General features: G+C 34.2%; 1 protein-coding gene across 1 annotated transcript; it reads left to right on the top strand.

Annotated features, from left to right (window-relative positions):
• The first annotated feature begins 643 nt into the window (after positions 1-643).
• LOC108547364 (achaete-scute complex protein T3) lies at positions 644-1,546 on the top strand. Its single transcript, XM_017899858.1, has one exon. It carries the CDS (start codon positions 644-646, stop codon positions 1,544-1,546), a length of 903 nt encoding a protein of 300 aa, XP_017755347.1.
• The last annotated feature ends 18,470 nt before the right edge of the window (positions 1,547-20,016 follow it).

Here is a 20,016-nt window from a genome sequence, read left to right as displayed (position 1 = left end):
GAATTCCAAGAAACGAGAACCATGAGTAGAGTTATCTGTTCGATAACGACGAAGGGTATCGTCTTTAAATATCCAAATCAGCAAATAGATTCGAACGGGCACGCAAAAGCACGAGGGCGATTCACGAAGATGAGAATCTCGGGCGTTGTAGGGCGTTTGGATCGGCAGTGGAGGGGACACACAGGGGTATGAGGCGCTGCAAGCCAGTAGGGTGGGAAAGAGGGGGAGAAGATGGGGGTTTAGGGCCCGAGATCGAGTATGAGGCCCAGTGGTGGGGATAGGCGCGTGCCCGCCCTGGCTATATAAGGCCTCGAACCCTTCTTAGTAAGGCATTTCGGGAGCCAGGTCCGTACTGTCAGCATCAAGGGTGCGATTTAGTTTTCAACTTTCCTAACTCACGTAACCATTCGTCTCGTTTCGAACGTGTTTTATTTTGTTTTCCTTCTGCATCCGTTGGACGCGTCGCGCGTACACGAGTAAGGTGTCGTCAGAGAAGGGGGTATAGTTAGAGAGGGTTAAACCGTCGTAGTAATCGGTTCGCAGACTAGTACTTCGAGTACATCGAGGATTCTATTTCTCAAGGTCATCTGGCACGCGCTGCCGCGCACTCCTGCTCTCGTAGTGGGGGGATCGAATCAGTGATATGACCTTAGTGGGATCGAAGGAGGGGAACGTATTGCCCATCATGTTGAGCGTACAGCAACAGCATCATCACCACAATCTACACGGTTCTTCGACGACCAGTGCTCAAACACATCGCGGCAATGTGATTGTTTCCACCAGCAGTATGCCGGCCAATGACATCAAGATCCAACAACACGGTTGCAAGCGGTCCAAGATTTACGGTCAAGCGACCGGTCCCTATGGCACGGTTCCTCATCAACCGGCTTCAGTCGCGAGGCGAAACGCTCGAGAACGAAATCGTGTCAAGCAGGTGAATAATGGATTCGCCACATTGAGGCAGCACATACCCCAAAGTGTAGCACAGGCACTCGGAGGAAGTACGGCTGGCACCCACGGTGGATCTAGAGCTGGCAGTAAGAAACTATCCAAGGTCGAAACGTTGAGGATGGCAGTCGAGTACATCAGGAGTCTTCAGCGTCTGTTGGAGGAGCACGACAGTGGTTCGGATGTCACGAGTATATCGTCACCCACGTCGTCATCGCCTTCCTCCACTTCTTCAGCCTCGTCCACGTGTAGCTCCACCAACGGAATAGGCGTCGAGTCCAGTCACCACTCTCCCGAATTGAGACTTCGCGGCAATGTCAACAACGAGCTCAGACATCACGGTAGCTCCGACTTGCATCGACATCAACATCTACGACAGAATCCTAGCCCGACCTTCGTGCCAGCGCCCTGTTCAGAGGCCTCGAGTTCACCAACGCCTAGTTTCGTTTCCGAAGCCTCGTCAGCTGGCAGCCAGGGCTATGGAACATCGGGCACGCTCTACACCGCGCATTCCGATGGTTACGACAATTACGAACCCATGAGCCCCGAAGACGAAGAACTGTTGGATGTCATCTCCTGGTGGCAACAAAGTCAATGAGAAAACCGGTGTCTACGTCGCCTCCGATTTGGTCCATTCTTCACCTCTCAGGTTAGTGACGTGACTCTTTCTATTGTTCTCCTAGCATAGGTACCATGCCAGTTCTCGTACGATGAGACAGCTCTTCGACGTCTTTTCGGTGAATACCTTCTCTGCTTCTAGACCTGCTCTATTTCGCGAATTATTCTACGTACTCCGAACGTTTTCCGATCACTCCTGTGTCCATTGACAGCTTCGTTGCGAAATTTGGAATGAAGGAGGCAAAATGCTTCGGTCGAACACGGTGATCGTGGAATATTTTCACTCGCTTTTCTCCAACACGAACACGTCGCTTAATATTTCTCGCATGGACGGGCACGAAAGAGATGAACCTCGAAGTTATGCGGCCGAAAAGAAACGTTGCGTCACATTCAGGATTTTTTTTTCTCCAAAAGCTTCTCACCTCCCTCGCTCCTCGACGACCGTAAATTTTGCCCGTGAGGTAACATCCGCGTTACCGAGGAAGTTCAAAGAAATTTCCGACCAGATTTGTGACCTTGCCCTGTCACAATGGCGCGCGCGACCCCTCGCTGAAACTCCGGCCATTCAAATCGCAGACTCCATTCAGAGGGGCACCGAGTATACATTCGAGAAGCGACGCTTTTGTACCCGATTTCTTTCACCGTGTACTAACACGCGTGTCACCACCCGTGTATGTGCGCCGGTCCTTCTACCGTTTTTTCATCCCTCCTCACCCTTCAACTTTCAGAGTCGTCCAATTCGTCTCCTCTGAAAATTTTGCCACCTTCAGCGAGAGCTTTGTGCAACGTTCCATTGGAAGCATCCAGTTCCCGCGGTTTCCATCAACTGTGTCCACTAACTCCTCGTTCATCCTGATTTCCACCAATTATCTCTGTCGGAATAATCACCGTGAAATTTCCCGTTTATCCTTGTCTTCGAAGACTATGCTTGTTCCAGCAATCACCGTAATGTTCTCCTAGAGTCCTAGGGTACCACGGGTTAATAATATTTGCACAATAGAAAACTTGCGATATTTTCGATGATATTATTTTTTTTCTTATTTAAGCCAGTTGTATTTTAATATATTTTTCATACAGATTTATATTTATATGAGATTGTATTTATATAGAATTTATATTTTAATATATTTTTGTATCTACGTAAAGTTATATTTATATTATACACAAATAAATTATATAGAAATAAAATTGTATGTTATGTATGTCTTTTATTTCGTTGTATTTTGCACGATACAGGGTGGATTGCATAACGGGAAGAAAAAATGTGAATTAGGTTTGGAGAAACGATAGTAGTGTCTTTGTAGGTCGCTCTTCAGGCGCGTTAGGTTAGCGACCCTCAAAGAGTGAACAGAGGAACATCGATCCGAGTTCATATTCGAGTCTGAACTCTAATCTTGATGGACGTAACTTTTTCTGACGTTCCTTTCAAGCTTCCAACATTTTTTCCCGCGGATTTTCTTTTCTCAGCTCTTTATCTCGCTTTGTTTTCCGGCTGGTTCTCTCCTCTTCTCCTCTCTCGCTGGCTTCTCTCTCGCTTTCTTTGACAAGAGACGATTTCGTCTGGTGCGTTTAACCTGAATGCATCTTTCAGGATATTCCAGTCCCCCTTTTGTGGGTTTTTGAACCGGTACGCTATTCTTCCGTCTTTCTCTCCTTCTGTCTCTCTCCTCTCTCTTTTCGACCGTCTCCTTCGATTTCTTCTTTTTCGCTCTACCCGTGAAGAGCGAGTCCCTTCCAGTAAAACTGCCCTTACCTGAAATCATCCCCTGCTTCTCTTACTTCTATACCTGTAGTGTCTCCTTACCGACCTTCGACAGTCCCAATTTCCTCGGGAATAAATTTATAAACTGGTATCGGGGCCTTTTCGTTATTGTCGATATCCAACAAAACGAGCGTGGAATACGAGACCCAGCGAAAATAATTTTTCAGCAGAAATTTTGCCACTTTCATTATGCATGCAGTGGTAACGAAGGCTAGGTTCTTGCATAGAGAATGAAATATTATGTCTTTGGAAAAGAAAATTAATATTTCCTAAACTAGAAAATTATTATTCAATATTAGTATCGTTAATCGTAATTGTCGTAAAAGGCAAAATAAAATTCTTCAGAGAGAAGAAAAATTACTATTCAGTAGAGAGTGAAAAATATTGCTTAAAAATAATTAATATTTCTCAGAATTGGAAAATAGTATTTCTATAAGATAGGAAAATTAATATTTTTCAAAGGAGAAAAATGAAATTCCCTAGAGAAAAAATTAATATATTTTAAAAATGAAAATTTATTTCCTTGAAGAAGAAAAATTAATTTTTCTCTCATATATATATTATTATCTACAAATCAGAGCAATGTCTTTTAATCTAATGTAATAAAATTAAAAATTTCTTCTTCGTTATTTTGCAGGAGTGGCCAATTGAGATACGTATGATGAGCAGAGAAAAGGGCCGAGAGGAGACGACAAACAGCGGCTGTTCCACGCACTGTGATCTAGTCATATCAATATTGTACATTTGTAATTTTACGAATGGAAAGAGCCACGTTTTTACGGTTAGATTAAGGGTAGTTCTTTGCACTAGAGTCGAGATGTTGGATTCACCATCTGATGACTTGTACGTACGAAACGGGTTTTCGATGATGCTTGTTAGAATATAGAATTTAGGAATGTCGTATCGACGATTTTCTCAAGAAAAATCTCACGTTTGGATATCCTTGAAGGATGTAACATTCCGGAGTGCCTTACTGGATTTCTTCGTATCTCGCGCCAACTTTAACTTAAAAGATATTCAACTATATAGATTCTCTCATTACGATTCTTCTATTTCCAGAAGAAAATTTTATTTCGTTTATCTGAGAAAGGAAAAACGAAAATTCGATTAAGAAACGTTTCAAGGTTTCGGACGTTGGTACTGGAGTAACTGATTTGTTGTAAATTTTATAAATATTATAGACGTTGGAAATATTAATTATTCGATCGATGCATGTGACGAAGCATCGGGGAAATAAAATATTTATATCGGTTCTCGCGCCATTATTTAAAACATTTCTACGGAACACGAATATCCGAATTGTATTATAATTACCTGTAATGATACTGTACATAATGTGTATAACGAGTAAAAGTGGAACGGACAAATTGCATTAATTGATGTTCACATTGGACTAAAATTGAACTAAATTTTATCCAGCTAGTGCCTTCTTGTAAATAAATAATAAAAAGTAATTCGTTAAATATATTGAACAACGTTATGAATAATATTCAAACGATTTCTTTTATTTTCCTGCATTTTTCATTTTTCTCTCATTCCTCAAAAATTCTTTCACCCCTTTGTTACTTATTGAAACAATATTTTATTTAAAATGTAGAAAATTTCAACTGTTTCCTTTTTTCTAGAGAATATAATTAATGATTTCATTATTTTATGGCATTATTGTAATGGTATTACAGCAACACTGTTGTAATGAAAATCCTATAGTAATATATATTATATATTTATATATGTATTATTATGCTCGGTTAATTTTGCTATAATAATCTACTACTTCTCTAATAATAATATTAGTACTGCTATTATAGTAATTTATTAACAGCTTTATTTTATCATACTACAATTACGATTTTCTCCCAATATCTTTTATCATTTAAACAGGAAAAAATTCTTCCTCTTACCATATAAAATTTCCGTGAAACAATTCGATATACCGAGAAGTAGTAATACCATAAAGCGAGTGCAAGGAACAGGATGAAACAAAAACTGATCCTCGTCGAAATCCATGAAATTGTGCGGTGATTTATTTCTTAAGGCATGGTCGCTGGTAGAAATTTTCACGAAACCTTAGTTACACCTGACTTCGTAGCAAAGTCAGGTACAATTGCGATTACTTGCCGGACCGAGCAGGAATCCTCGAGGAATACTCATTGTTGTATAGTAACGGTACCCAACGTTGTCAATGCGTCTCGATCGTCGAATCGATCCTCTCCGTTTCCAATAAACGAATCGCAACGACTGGTGTCATTTCGTGTTCAGGTAGATTCGGGTTGCTAACTTGTCCTAACGGACCGATAGCCTTAGGTACAAATCCCTTGGCCAGGTATCGATCGATCGTCTCGATCGTAAAGTTTTACTGTGGATGAAAATGGCGACGAAAACTCGTCGAACGCTTTACGAATTTATGAATTATTTTATTCTCCTTTTTTTTCGAGTAGGTGCTTTCATTGGGGTAGATATGACAACGATGCACGTGGAAATTTTCCTATTTCATGGCGTTATTTTGTTTGTTTAATGGTTAGTGGAATGAGACAGTGTTTTCATAATTTTAATAATTTCATAATGGAAAAATATATTGATATATTAATAAAAATATATTAATTTTCATAGGGGAAGATATGGCAAGGATGTATGTGGAAATTATCTTATTTAATAGTATTATTTTATTTGTTTGGTGGTTATTAGAAGGAAACATAGTATTTTTATAATTTCAATAATTTCATAATGGAAAAATATATTAATAAATAAAAATATTTTAATATATTAATAAAAATATATTAATTTTCATAGGGGAGATATGGCGACGATGCATGTGGAAATTATCTTATTTCATGGTGTTATTTTATTTGTTTAGTGGTTAGTGGACTGTGACATAGTGTTTTCATAATTTTCATAATTTCATAATTGAAAAATATATTAATTCGATTCTTAATGAGAGATGAGATATGAGTCCCATATTTCTGAAAATTTTAAAGAAGGGTTCGATTAATTATTATATTCATTTTTGTTTCATTAGTCGGATGTTTGATCGAGAAAATTTATGAGAGGAAGACTTACCTGGTAAAATCGTGTTTCAAAGTATTTCTTATTTGTAAAACAGCGATATTAATGGAAGCATTATACAATGGATATTGCATAATATTTATTTTTAATATAGAATAAGGCCATAATAAATAATTGACAATAACAATGGAATAGTCGAAGAAAGATTCCATCTCTAAAAATATTCTTCCAAAAATCTCAATTTTTAAACATTTTGAATAAAGAAATTCTATGAGACATTATGTACAATTAAAACTATTTAATTAAATTCTTCTAATTAAATTAATTAAATTCTTCTACGTATTCTTCTGCGTATCGATAATCAATTTCAGTACTTATTTCATAGAAGATTTTTAAGATTTTTTAATTGAGTTAGCTATGTTGTGAAGAAAATTAGATAAATATATAATCTGTACCATTCAGAAAATTAGTATTCGTAATAAGAATTTTATCAAATAAATTTTAAATTAATATTTTTATATTTAAGTTAATATTTCTATATTTATTTATATATGCAATATTCAAATCATTAATATTAGTGTATTAGAAGTTTTATTCATTGTTTAAATAATTTTCAAGAATTACGATTTTATGAAGAAAATGTCTATCACTTGTATATATGGGAATAATTTTTATATTTTCATTAATACGATAACAGAATTTCCTTTTTCATTGCAAGTTATAGTTAGGTTTTGTGATTAGTAGAATGAGAATTATTGCTTTTATAATAATCTTTTACAGTCAGGAAATAATAATTATTTTACATAGAAATAATAAATTATAAATACGATCATTATTATAAATATAATAGTTATTTAATCTAATTAAATAATTGTTAAAATTATTTCCTTACATTCCAAAAGTTTCAAGAAACTATTTGCTCGCTTAATTTTCTTAACTTTTAAAATTCAAATAAAATAAAATGAAATAAAGTACTTGAATTTTAAATATACTATGTACACAGAAATTACCAGTATATAAAATATCACAAGCAGTCAAAGTGAATTGAAAATACATCTACACATTGATATATATTTTTATTATTTATTTGGAACAAGATTATCAAGATTTTAACAGATCTATGATTATTTAAAATTCAGGGTTAAATGTGACAGTCAACGTAAGCTACTGAAGTATAATCGTAAGCACAAGAAATAGTATCATTGTGAGTCTTTCATCTCTTTATCATTATGTTTGATCACTCATACTTTATTATATAGATAGGCAGAGTAAATTCACGGCACAAATCGAGCATTCTCCCTCGATATAAAGGCGCCTTTTTATTTGTGCCATTAGGATCGCTCTGTTAAGAAGAATGATTGATGAGTTACTCGTCTTGACACGTAATATAAAATACAATTCTATGATTCTCAATTCTCTGCGAAATAAAATAACTCTCCAAATTGTACAATATTTATGCAAGTATTAAAGCTTTATTTTGAAATTCAGTTCGTATATCACATGGAATGATTACGTGCATATATCGGAGATTACGAGATCAATAACTCAAATTCTAAGTGAAAAAGCATACTTTCATATTAAACTCAAAATTAATGGAAATAAAAAAATTGATGTGTGTATATTACCTTTCATGGTAATTTCTTTTCAAATTATAATGTGAAGATAAAGAATAAAAATGCTGAAAAAAGAAAAAAAAAATATGTGGAGTATATAAATAGATGAAATCGATAAAACAGAATACTACAGAACTACAACAGAATAGGATTAATCACATTATACATGTCTTTCAAAACAGAAATTTCAAATGCACCTATTGAAAATTATTCATTTGTAATTTGAATGAAATAAAATATAAAAAATATACTAATTGTAAGTTTTGCTATGCTCGAGTAGCGATTAAAAATTTGAACAAATTTCTATGTAGTACAATCATTACAAATAAATATTTAAATCCATTTACTCCTTTAAAATTTTAGGAATATTCATTTTTCGTGAAACGAGTGAAAATAAATTATAGATTGCATAAATTGCAATTTTAAATTCATGTAATACACATCATAAATTATGAAATATAACTTAAAATTATATTTGAGAAATTTAAACCTATCACTACATCTAAATACAATGATAGATACATTTTGTTTAATTCAGATATTTTTTATTTCTATTCTCCTCTTTTATTTATGTTAACAGATTCTGTAACATAGAGTTACATACTGTAGTAAACATAAATACCTATTACTTACTTAAATTATACATGCCATATAATATATTATATAGTCCAATACCTAATAAATTACTAAACAAATTATTAAATAATATAACGTCTATATTTTTGCTAATAATTGTGAAATTGGTGTAATGAGTAAAGAATTCGAAAAAAATAAATTTATTTATTGTTTCAAGTTGTATCTACTTACACTACAATAACATAAATTATTGTGTTATGTATGTCATAATATAAATTCTATTTATATCATAAAGAATTATACAATTTATCCAAACACATCGGTCAATTCTTTAAAATTCATCCAAACACCTGCACATTTACGTTTCACAAATATATCTATAATTACAAATAAAATATTATGGCTATTACAGAGATAAATGAACATATATAAACCTGTCTTTATCATTCCTCTTTCATTCTAACATTTTTATTAGTGAAATATTTCCAACAATTGAGTTAAATTTGATTAAGACCTATTGAAAGAAAGCCTTTCACTTGGCAAATCGAACTTTTGGCCAAAAACAGAAAGTAGAAAATATAATTTACATATTTAATTTAAACATAGAAAATTAAACAACTATCAAGTGGTTTGACATTAAAGTTTAAAAAAATTTTTAAAAGTAAGACTCAGTTAATCATTGTGACCTGTGAACGGTTCAACATGAAGAAAATGAGTTAAATATCTAATATATCTATTTGATCAATTTATTTATCTCTAATTCTACTACAATTCTTCTGAATGGTAGTATTCACCGATGAAAGCGTTAACTTACCTGTGCCTGTATATACACGTTACGTTTAACCGCAGATCATGATGCACTCGAATATTCAACGATGCACCGATTTCGGTTGATTTACGTCTTTTGCGGTTCTGAAAACCGAGGAATAACCAAAGGAGACTTTCGACAGAAAAATTACTGTGATTCCAGCGGGTTATTTACTCAAAAACCGCAAGGACATTGACAGGGATAATGGGAGAGGACTCCGCCTTTCTGCACCGCACTTTTAAAGTATACTGTCGCGAAAGAAAACGTTTCAGGGGCGTATATCGTCGTGGGTCTAAGATTGTTAGTTGCATCTTGGAAAATCGTTCGATGAAATGTTCTCGCTTTACAGGAACCATTCGTCAGCCGTTATTACGAGTCGTTATTACGACGATAATAACACTGTGTTTAGTGAATGAAGTTTGTCTGTTGAAAGCGTTCATTATTTTTAATAGAAACATTAACGAATGGTAATTTAATGATACGAGGACATTTTTTGGAGACTGTGAATGAAGTTTAAGGACAGGTTAATGACAGTATTTTATTAATGCTTCATTAATTTTCTTTAATTTGTACGTTATCGATATTATTAACAACTTTGTTAACTTTATTATTGCAATAACTATTTTATTTCATTAGCTTTACAATTATATCTCACAATATAAATTGATTAAATTATATGATTTTAGTAGGTTATTTATGAACTAAATATAAGTAAATTAGTTCATAAATGAATTAACTTTTCAAACTAAAATCATTCGTCTACTATTTTCGGAATTTATTAAAGACAGTGAAAGGTAGTAAAAAATTTTATATGTACATGTAAGTTTGGGGAGAAATGCGTGTGGTAGTATAAAACTAAAAATCCTAATTTTGTAATTAGAATGTATAAATAGATTAAGAGACAGGAAGGAAAAGAAAAATCAATTATTAATTGTAAATATTGCTAATTTTAATTAGGACTATTATATTATTTTATTTTATTATTTTATTTAATTTTATTAGGGTTATTAATATAATATTAATTTAATTTCTCAAATAACCTAAATATTTGAAAATCGTTGCTGGTATTTCCCTATTTATAGTTATTTTACAAATTGTACAAAATATTTTACTAAACTCTTGAGTTTATTAAAATATACCAAACTATATAGAAATATTTTTTGTCTTAAAAAGGAAGCTAAACTTTAGATAATGAATTGGTAACAAAAGAAATAGAACAAGTAATAATACTTTATAGAAATTACTGTATCGAAATATTGAAATTACATTTTTCTGCAATATATATACTTTAATTACAATTACTTTACAATTACATTAATTACAAATAAACATGTCAAATACATATCTTCAAATCCACAAGAAAATTTCTAATCAAAAAAAGAAAAGGAAGAAAAAATAATAAAATTTCAAAAGCTTTCAAACAAAATGCAATACAAACTAACGAACATTAAACAGAGATTATTATCAAATATATATCTATATAATAAATAAATATATATATCAAACCCATTCAAAGTCATAAAACAAAACACATCCCCTAATTAACACTAGACCTATCAAAATGATCAATATGACTTGTTTCAGTTTCTTCTAGTTTTGCATTTACTGAAAATATGCAGTCCCTTTTGACAAAGTTAACATTGATTTTTACTCGGGTAGGAACTAATTATATCTATTTATTTGTTTTCATTGTATCACTTTCGTTATTATCGTATCGCAATCGTTGACATGTATACTCGTCGTATGAAATAAAAAATTAGATTCGAAAGTATATCGCTTCCTTTAACTACTTGCCTTACTATTTAACTGGCAACCATAAATCACCACTTAATCAAATTTCTAAGATCGGTGTTAATTAATACATAAAATTTAGAATAACCTAACGATGCGTTAAATGTTGAAATAAAATAATTCTAGGTGTTAATTTCTACCCAATTTCTCATTTACTGTTTTAAAAATTTCGTCAATTTTATAATAGAAAATCTTCAAATTGCTATTTCTCTGTAAGAAAAAAATCACCGAGTGCAAATGTTTAAATTCCAATGATGCGTGTCATAGTGAACAAGAGTGGGCCACACTTCGAGCCATTTTATATAAACGTGGCTCAGAATGACACGTAAATAAGATAGAAAGACGTCAAAGAAGACTAGATGTTTACATCGGCTCTATTTACAAACCACGACTCTGGCACGTGATGCACATGTTCGACCCGATGTCCTTACCACGTGTCTCACACGATATCATCGCCGAAGTGGTTAACCAAAATTTATTGTTAAATCAATGAAGCTAAGTTCGAAAGGTGGGGCAGTTTTTAACCCACTTAACCTCAAAAACTTAACCTCAGCACTCGAGGTGTCGCATATCTACCTCTCCAATGGTCCGCGCAGCAAGCGCCCAGGTCCGCGGGGATTCCCCGAAGATCGCAGTGCGCCGGCGCAGCGAGCATGAGCAGTGAAAAAATTCATCGAGTGCCGCGATCGTTGCTATCGCGTTACGCGGCAGAGTGGCAGAGGCACGCGTTACTCGGAAATCTCGTGGCGAGGCGTTCGGTCAAGTAAATCCTCTTATCCGCATCGATGACGCCAGGCCAGACTGTGGTGCACAGGGACGAGCGAGGAGTCGGTCTTCACCAAGACGTACGCAGAACGATCGAATCGCGGACTGGCCTTACCGGTGCGACGAGTTAAAAGGACGAGGCTCTTCCTTGAAGGTACATTAAACATACGAATGCAGATCCGTCTAAGGCCGGTAAGGATCCTCGGGAAAGAACAACCGGCGACACTCGTTGTGCCTTGTTACTACCCTGTCGCTGTCCCTCTCTTAGGGCCCGATGTTAAATTGGATTTAAATTTTGAGATTTATAACGCGGCCGTGAATCCTCTTCGGGGAACTCTCTTACGGCGATTCTTTTAATCTCTTCGTCGCGCGAGAAATCTTACGTTCCAGCATGTCCCCTTTGGGTCTCTTTCGGAATTTATTGCAGATACGTCGAAATTCTCGATGCCTTTCATGATGCAATCTGACAATTAAATTCCCTCGTGATATCTACTTAGTACCTATGAGTACTTAGTACCTACTAATTAGCCTATTCGAGCCAATTATTTAATTATGCAAAATGCCATTCACCAATGAAATCCTCATTACCACCTTTCCTTTCCCAAACCTCCTCACCTTTCACGGTAAAAGAACACGAGCATTTCAATCTTAGAAATCTTCAAGTTGTCAGTTTCTAATAGCGCCTATTCCGCTTTATATCCCTTCTGTATCACGTCACGAAACAAGTCGCGCAAGATTCCGATATTTTCGCATTAAGTATTATTCGGACCTGTTATTGTGACACCGTTAATGGAATTCCGCCATTCTGTGTTTCGTCAAACGAGTTTGCTCCTTGCGTTATTACACGTGAGATTAGTCCAGCTGATATAAATTTTTCCTTCGCCTTGGCGCTAGCTCAAACGAACCAGTGTCTTGGCAGAATGAACCTCGTAAAGATAGCAATATCTGAACACGACGGAAGATCCAAAGGATGCTCGGAGTCTTTAGGCGCGGACGATGATAAGAAAATTGATGGTGACGACGATTTTCATTAATTCTAATAAAATTAAAACGTGCAAAAATAACTTTCGCGTTTATCAGAATTTATTGCTCGATTTACTTCCTTTTTCTTTCCGTTTTCCTCCTTTTGTTCGATGCTTTTAGATGATAGAGTGGAAGTGACTTTTGCAGAAATGTAAGTATTTTCGTCCATTATGCCTGCAAGAATTTTTGTGCTATGAAGAAAATTACGGTAAGACTGGGTAACCTATAAGAAATATTCGTACTCGTTTAATGGTTAATTTTAAGGGATTAGTTTCTTTTTTATATAGTAAAAACATCCAAATTTTTATTATTTGGAGTATTTATTGATATATTAATTAAAATTTCAATTGATATAAATTTTATTAGATAGGGTAAAATTTGATACCTGATTATATAATGAATCACAGAGTTACATTATTTCAATTGCTATTTTGGATCGATTACTATAACATGTTGCCATAATAAGAATTTCAAAAGTCTTATTCATGGGAATATAATACATAGACGTATTGGTTAAAATTTCAATCGATGTAGATTTTGTTTCAAACGATTACAAAGCTAATAAGTAATTGTTTTGTAGTAGCATCTTGGTGAAAATAGTCGTTCACGTGCTATTCATCTTATTATAATTATTGCAACAATTCGGTAAATGTTCATTTTCCTCTCATGATTAGTTAGCAGCGTGATAATTTATATAATACTTTATTGAAAGTATTATTGTTCATAGTTCATAGATATTTTGTATTATGTACTTTACAATTTACATTTAACGTGTAATTGTCTACAGTTTGGTCTTATATCTAATCTTATTTAATACAATGCTATATACAATAGAAGCTTATATTTAATATAGTCAACTTATATTATATGTACTCAACAGCCCACAGTTTGTCTATATATTTAATAGTATAATAGCATACAATTCATTATTATTCAATAGTATAATAGCATACAATTCATTATTATTCAATAGTATAATAGCATACAATTCATTATTATTCAATAGTATAATAGTTCATAATTATTTACTAATTATAGTAAAATAACATAATTATTTAGTTTTGATTTTATTTTAGTTATTTTATAGTCAATGAGGAATACAATAGTTACTTGATAGAATAATAATTTGTAGAAATAATTTCATAAAATAATAGAATAATAACTTATAGCTGTTTGGTAATATAATAATTTCTACATTATGTTCATTCAATAAAATAACAGAAAAATAGTTTATAGCCATCTAAAAAGCTCATAGATCAATTCCTATAGGTTTTTGATTTAAATTTTCAACTGTATTAACATTTTCAACTAATATCGTAGTGAGCTAATTTTTTTGCATAAATAAAGGAATCAGAACCTATTGGATTGCTATAGCCATTTCAATTCCTGTAGGTTTTTGATTAAAATTTTCAATTGTATTTTCAATTGATATTTTCGACTAATATCGTGGTGAGCTAATTTTTTTGCATAAATGAAGTTCATAGTTTCCAATTATTTAGTATTACAATAATTTGTATCTTATAGTTATTTAAACTAAATATTGCAAAGCTCACAGACACTTCTTTAAAACATCACTTCTTTAAAATCAAAAATAATATCCAAAATAAATACAATATATAAATAAGAAAATACAGTAAGTAATATACAAACACTTATTTAAAAATTTTTCCAACAATTATACCCCAAAACAAATTCCATACCACGCAGAATTCGCGATTCCAAGCACCCAGCAAGGTAACAAAAGCCACCCTTTCGAAAACTACCCTTTCCCAGGAGACGACGTTTCCCATACAACGCGATGCACATCGGCCATTTTAATCGTTCGCCTCATTTTAGTTTGACTTTGTTGCGGGAGTGGTTATTAGCGTAAACTGCAGCCCGGGGCGAAATTGTCATGTTAAACCTCGCTGAAATAAGAAATGAGACTACGTGTAATTTCACCCTGAGTGCACGCCTTTCGGTTTTTTCAATTTCGCCGTACCTTCGATCCGTTTCTCAAAAATGCCATCGTACACGTGTACATACGTGTACATACGTGTTATATATGCAACGAACGTGACCGCTCTTTTTGCACTTCGTTTGGAAAAAATACGCCATCCGGTGGCCAAGCGAAATCGGGTCGCTAAGAAGATGTGTAATCTTGTTGGATATCGTGACGTGTAATTCTTTTTTTTTTCTTTCCTTCTCTCCTTTTTCCCCCTCTCTTTTTCTTCCTTTTAATTCCGCTTTGAACGATTCCCGCAAATTCTTCGACAAGCTTTAATTTCCGCGCGCGATAAGTCGCCTCGTGACGTCCAGGATGGAAAGTACGCGATACCTGTTCATCCGATGTTTGAACTGAATACGAGATACGCCGATCTGCCTGGAAATAAGTAGGTAGACTACTTTGAAGATTTATGCAATCTTCGTTGATAACGAACGGCCATTTTTCTTCGAACTCTTCGAGGAGGTTATTCAGCGACGATAGGTATGATCATCGTTCAAGGACGAGATGTTAAATGGCTGATGCTATGTTTTCGAATTTTCTCAGGCCAAACGTTTGTTTACAGAGTGGTCCTTTTGGTTCCTACGAGAAGTTAGGGGAATGGTTGATAATATTTTGCTCGTTTATTTACTAGGTCGATTAACCGAACGGAAAATATGAACTTATTTTCAGGGGAATAAATTAAAGATGAAATAAACGTTGCACTGCACTGAAATTTAATAGTATTCATAAAGCGGAATTGATCGACTTGGCTTTTCAATGTTAATTTCTCACTTATTTGAAAAATCCGAAAACGAGGTTAAATGCAGGAATGTGGTTGCGGTTGTAATTTGTTTCTGTGATAATTCGTTGGTGGTTTATTCGGTTCATTAAGAGTTCAGAAAATTATCTTCAATATGATTTTCGAAAATTGTTTGTAGATTAGTGTTTGGTAAAAGGAGGAATAGTGAAAGGTATTTTGTGATGCATTTTTTAAATATTTCTTAATTCGCAGAATTCGATTTTAATATTATAAGGCTTTAATATAACAATAATTTAATAACAGTAATAGTAGCAATAGGTTTTGATGTAACAATTAGATATAGTGTGATAATATTTTATAATATAGTAATTAAGTTTTAAGAAATAAAGGATAAAATATTATTTGTGTCAATTATTTTATTTATTTTGGTAGTGATATAATAAGTTATACTTCAGCCCTATTTGAATAATGATGCATTTATCTATGAAATAATAATTATATACAACATCTCTGATAAATGCATAAAACTCTGAGAAACTAAATTAATTATTTAGTAAATCTTACAGCTTTAAACCCCATAGATAATTACAAGAAAATTAATTAATTTGACACTTTAATTATAGCTAAAGTTATAGCTTTTGCTAAGTACGTTTCTGAGGTAATGTAACAGAATTTCCTAGATTATTCCCTAAATATTTATTTTACCAATAAAGTTTTTGTTGAATGAATTATAATCACGACCATGATTTTATACGTAACTACATTTTCAAGGACTTTTTGTAAATTATTAATTCTTGGTATTTCTTCCTTTTTTCCTATGACATTATTTTATAAAGAACGTTTTTATTATCAGACAACAAATTTGCCTACTCCTATTAACTGTTAATCTTCTCACTAAAATAACCCCAATTAATAAATTTTATTATATTCTTCATAATAAACTACCAATTTTCAATAATTCTTTATAATCTTACGCATATTCAGTTAAAACCATAAAGCCAATTTGATCCAAAAATTTGTTAATACAAAATATTCACAATCAATTCTAGAATCTATCTAGAAAGATGGAATTTCCAAAAAAATTTAAAACACCATATCAATACCTTTTCTTATCTAGAGGGTAAGATAATAATATTCGAAGACAAAAATAAAAGTTGGAAATTTCTTGAAAATTTTTTAAAAGCATTAACCCCGCGATACATTCCTTAACCCTTTTTAATTGAAACCAAAACGCCTCAAGGGTGGTCCTGGCGCAGAAAAAAGATCATTTCCACATTTCATTATCACGCTTTTTATATCCGTTGATACCAGGAACGAGCAATTTTCCCGGAAAGCCAGGCTCGAGTAGGCTCGGAAGACCGATATGTTAATTGGGACGGTCGCGTAATTTATTCCAGAGTTCGTTTCAGCAGCATTTTACTCATCGTTTATCTCGAAAGTGAGATTTTAGCCGAGTGCCAGGTCGGAAGGGACGAGTCTATAATATATTCAGCATCAGCTCGGACCCTCTCTCCTTTACTCTCTTCGCAATCACGCGTCGCTGTCGACGTGTACGCGATGCACGCCTGCATAACCACGGCCAAGTCGAATAATTAAAAGCGGGTTTTATTTTTCAGAACCTTTGCAGCCCTATCTGTTTTCCGTGCGACTGGTTCCGTTAGATCGGAAGTTGCGAGCAATAAACAAGATAAATAAGGGAATAAAAGTGAAAATAAAAGGCGCTGGGTATTAAGACCTTGATGGTGAGTACGGGTTCAGGATCATTAATATTAATATCAGATTGAAATTGTTACTTTGTGTGCAACTGCAACTTTTCTAAGTGAGTAGTTTCCGTCTGATTTCCTATTAAAGCTATGATACGAGCACAGCGATATGGAGCAGTCTGATAAATTATTATGCATGAACTTGTGTAGTCTCGTCTTGTCTAGTATTTAATAGAGTGTCATGGCTTAGTGCTTAGCAAAGTTTTCTTATTCTAAATCGGTTTAATTATTCATTGAGGCTGAACATGTTTACATTTGATTTTACACGATCTCCGGAGAATGCTTTGTCGTCATTTTAGAAGCACGTATAAGTTATCTATTTAGTACAGTTGTTATCAAATGCAGTTTACTTTTCTTGTGATTTTGTTTTCGTGTGATATAATTGAAAATTATCTTCATAGCACAAGATTAGGAACGGTAGGCAATTCATCGATTGCTATAAGTTCATGAGATACAACAGTAATCCAAAGCTGTATATTCAAAAGAATTCTTACTTTCATTAATGTCTATTACATTAAATTTTACAGTTTATAATGGATCACGAAATTCATGACAGTTTTGAATCTCTTACATTCCTTTCAATCAACTCTAAAGAATCGTTCAATATTAAACTTGATCCGACTTGATGCAAAGAATCAGGAACCTAGTATAGTACTTCCGATCTTCAACCTCATATTTTTCTTCTAGCTTATTGTACATGGGTTATCCAACATAAAATTTAATTTCATCGTAACATGCAAAAATACAAAAATTCAATAACAGTTCGAAATTTTAAGATGAATCCTCCTCTCTATCTCCAACCAATTTTAAATTCACTAATCGAAGTCAAATTTTTATTATACGTAATAAACAGGGAACCAAGATCCTAATAAGAATTACAAAATCTAACATACATTTCTCTCTCTCCATTCAATCTACTTTAAATCTGCCATCAAACATCAAACCTAATTACACTGCATCATGCAAAATCTTTCAAACCGAGTAACACCAAACTCGATGCAAATTTTCCATTCCCTTCTTAACTTGCTCTAAACACACCATCCAATATTAAATATAATTATAATTCACTATATAGAAATTTCAAAATCAAGTAACATTAAACTTCTATACTAACTCTTCATTCTCTTCACATGCTAATCTATATACAACATCGAACACCAAACCTATTTATACTCCAATACAAAAACTTCAAAACCAAGTAACACCAAAATCATGCATACATTTTTGATTTGCTTCTGAAACTACTTTAAACACATCATTCGATACCAATTTAATTGCACTCAAATATACAAAAACATTCAAAACGAAGTAATATCAAACTTTTGCGCAAACTTTTCATTCCCTTCTCAACTTACCCTAAACACAGCATCCAACACCAAATATAATTACAATTCATCGAACAAAACCTTTAAAACCAAGTAATATCAAACCTCTAGACTTCACAATCTTCTCTAAATACACCGTCAAACATCAAACCTAATTATACACCAACATATAAAAACTTCAAAACCAAGTAACACCAAACGTTTTCAGAAACTTTTCATTCCCTTCTAACTTACCCTAAACATATCATTCAATTACCCTCAAATTACCAACCTAATTACCCTCAAAGTACAAGAAGTCTCTCTCTCTCTCGTCTTCCTCAACCGTCTCCAAACATCCCACCTAGCACCCAACTCACCTACCATTTACTCTTAATAAACTCGTCATCTCAACGGCCGGAAGTGACGCTGAAAAGCGTCCTTCTGCGATATACAAAGAGCACTGTGACACAGGACGATCCAAGAGCGACCTCGCGGGCGGTCGTCGTTCCTTTCCAATTCGATTCTATTTAGCGAACGCGTCGAGTTTTCCGATCCTTCAATACACATCGCAGGACGGAAAAAGTAAACGACTGAGAAACCTCCTATGAGCTGAACCATGAAAGGAAGGGATAGTCAGCTCGTGCCCGCGCTGCTACGTTTTACAAATTCGCCACGAGTTTCGTGGGTGGTCGTGACGGAACGGCTTCCTCCGGGGAACGCACCGGGATTCCTCAGCTTTCGGGTGGAATTCGACGTGCGATCGTGTGGAGATGCCGGTGCGAGATACAATCGGGACGCTGACGATCGCCATTGGCGAACTCGGTCAGCCGTTTCGCTGGCAAGAAGACATTTACGAGCCCACGACGATGCACCGTCGGGTACCGTCGCCAAAATTATCGGCCCCGATGACTCGCTGACCGACTTAATTAGGCGTTGCCTGAATTCATGAAAAATCGTACCGAGTCGTATTCGTTAGCTGGGAATTAAACGCGCTAATAGGACACAGGATTATTTCGCTCATTCGTGTTTAATGCTCCAATGGTAATAACAGGATCGCGTGTATAAGTGATCTGGGTTTAATCGATGGATGGAAGCGATGGCTGATGACTGGGTATGAGCTGAATTGGGAATAGAGGCTTCGATTTAATGTTTGGTGTGAAAAATGTGAGAGCATTAACTGATCGACTGATTTGTGTTGCAACATATGCTAATGAGGCTAATCACGACGTCTATTGTATACAGTATGCGACAAAATGATAGCACACTCTATAATTTTCAGTGTTTCTTGAGTAACTTCAGATCGTTATATCTTGGCA

Source organism: Eufriesea mexicana, unplaced genomic scaffold (assembly GCF_001483705.2).
Source record: "Eufriesea mexicana isolate 0111107269 unplaced genomic scaffold, ASM148370v2 scaffold1023, whole genome shotgun sequence".
Classification (NCBI taxonomy): domain Eukaryota; kingdom Metazoa; phylum Arthropoda; class Insecta; order Hymenoptera; family Apidae; genus Eufriesea; species Eufriesea mexicana.
This window is presented reverse-complemented; position numbering and strand designations above follow the sequence as displayed.

Bases quoted from the DNA above. Each gene is read 5' to 3' on its own strand.
- LOC108547364 (XM_017899858.1), top strand. From the start codon at position 644: ATGACCTTAGTGGGATCGAAGGAGGGGAACGTATTGCCCATCATGTTG.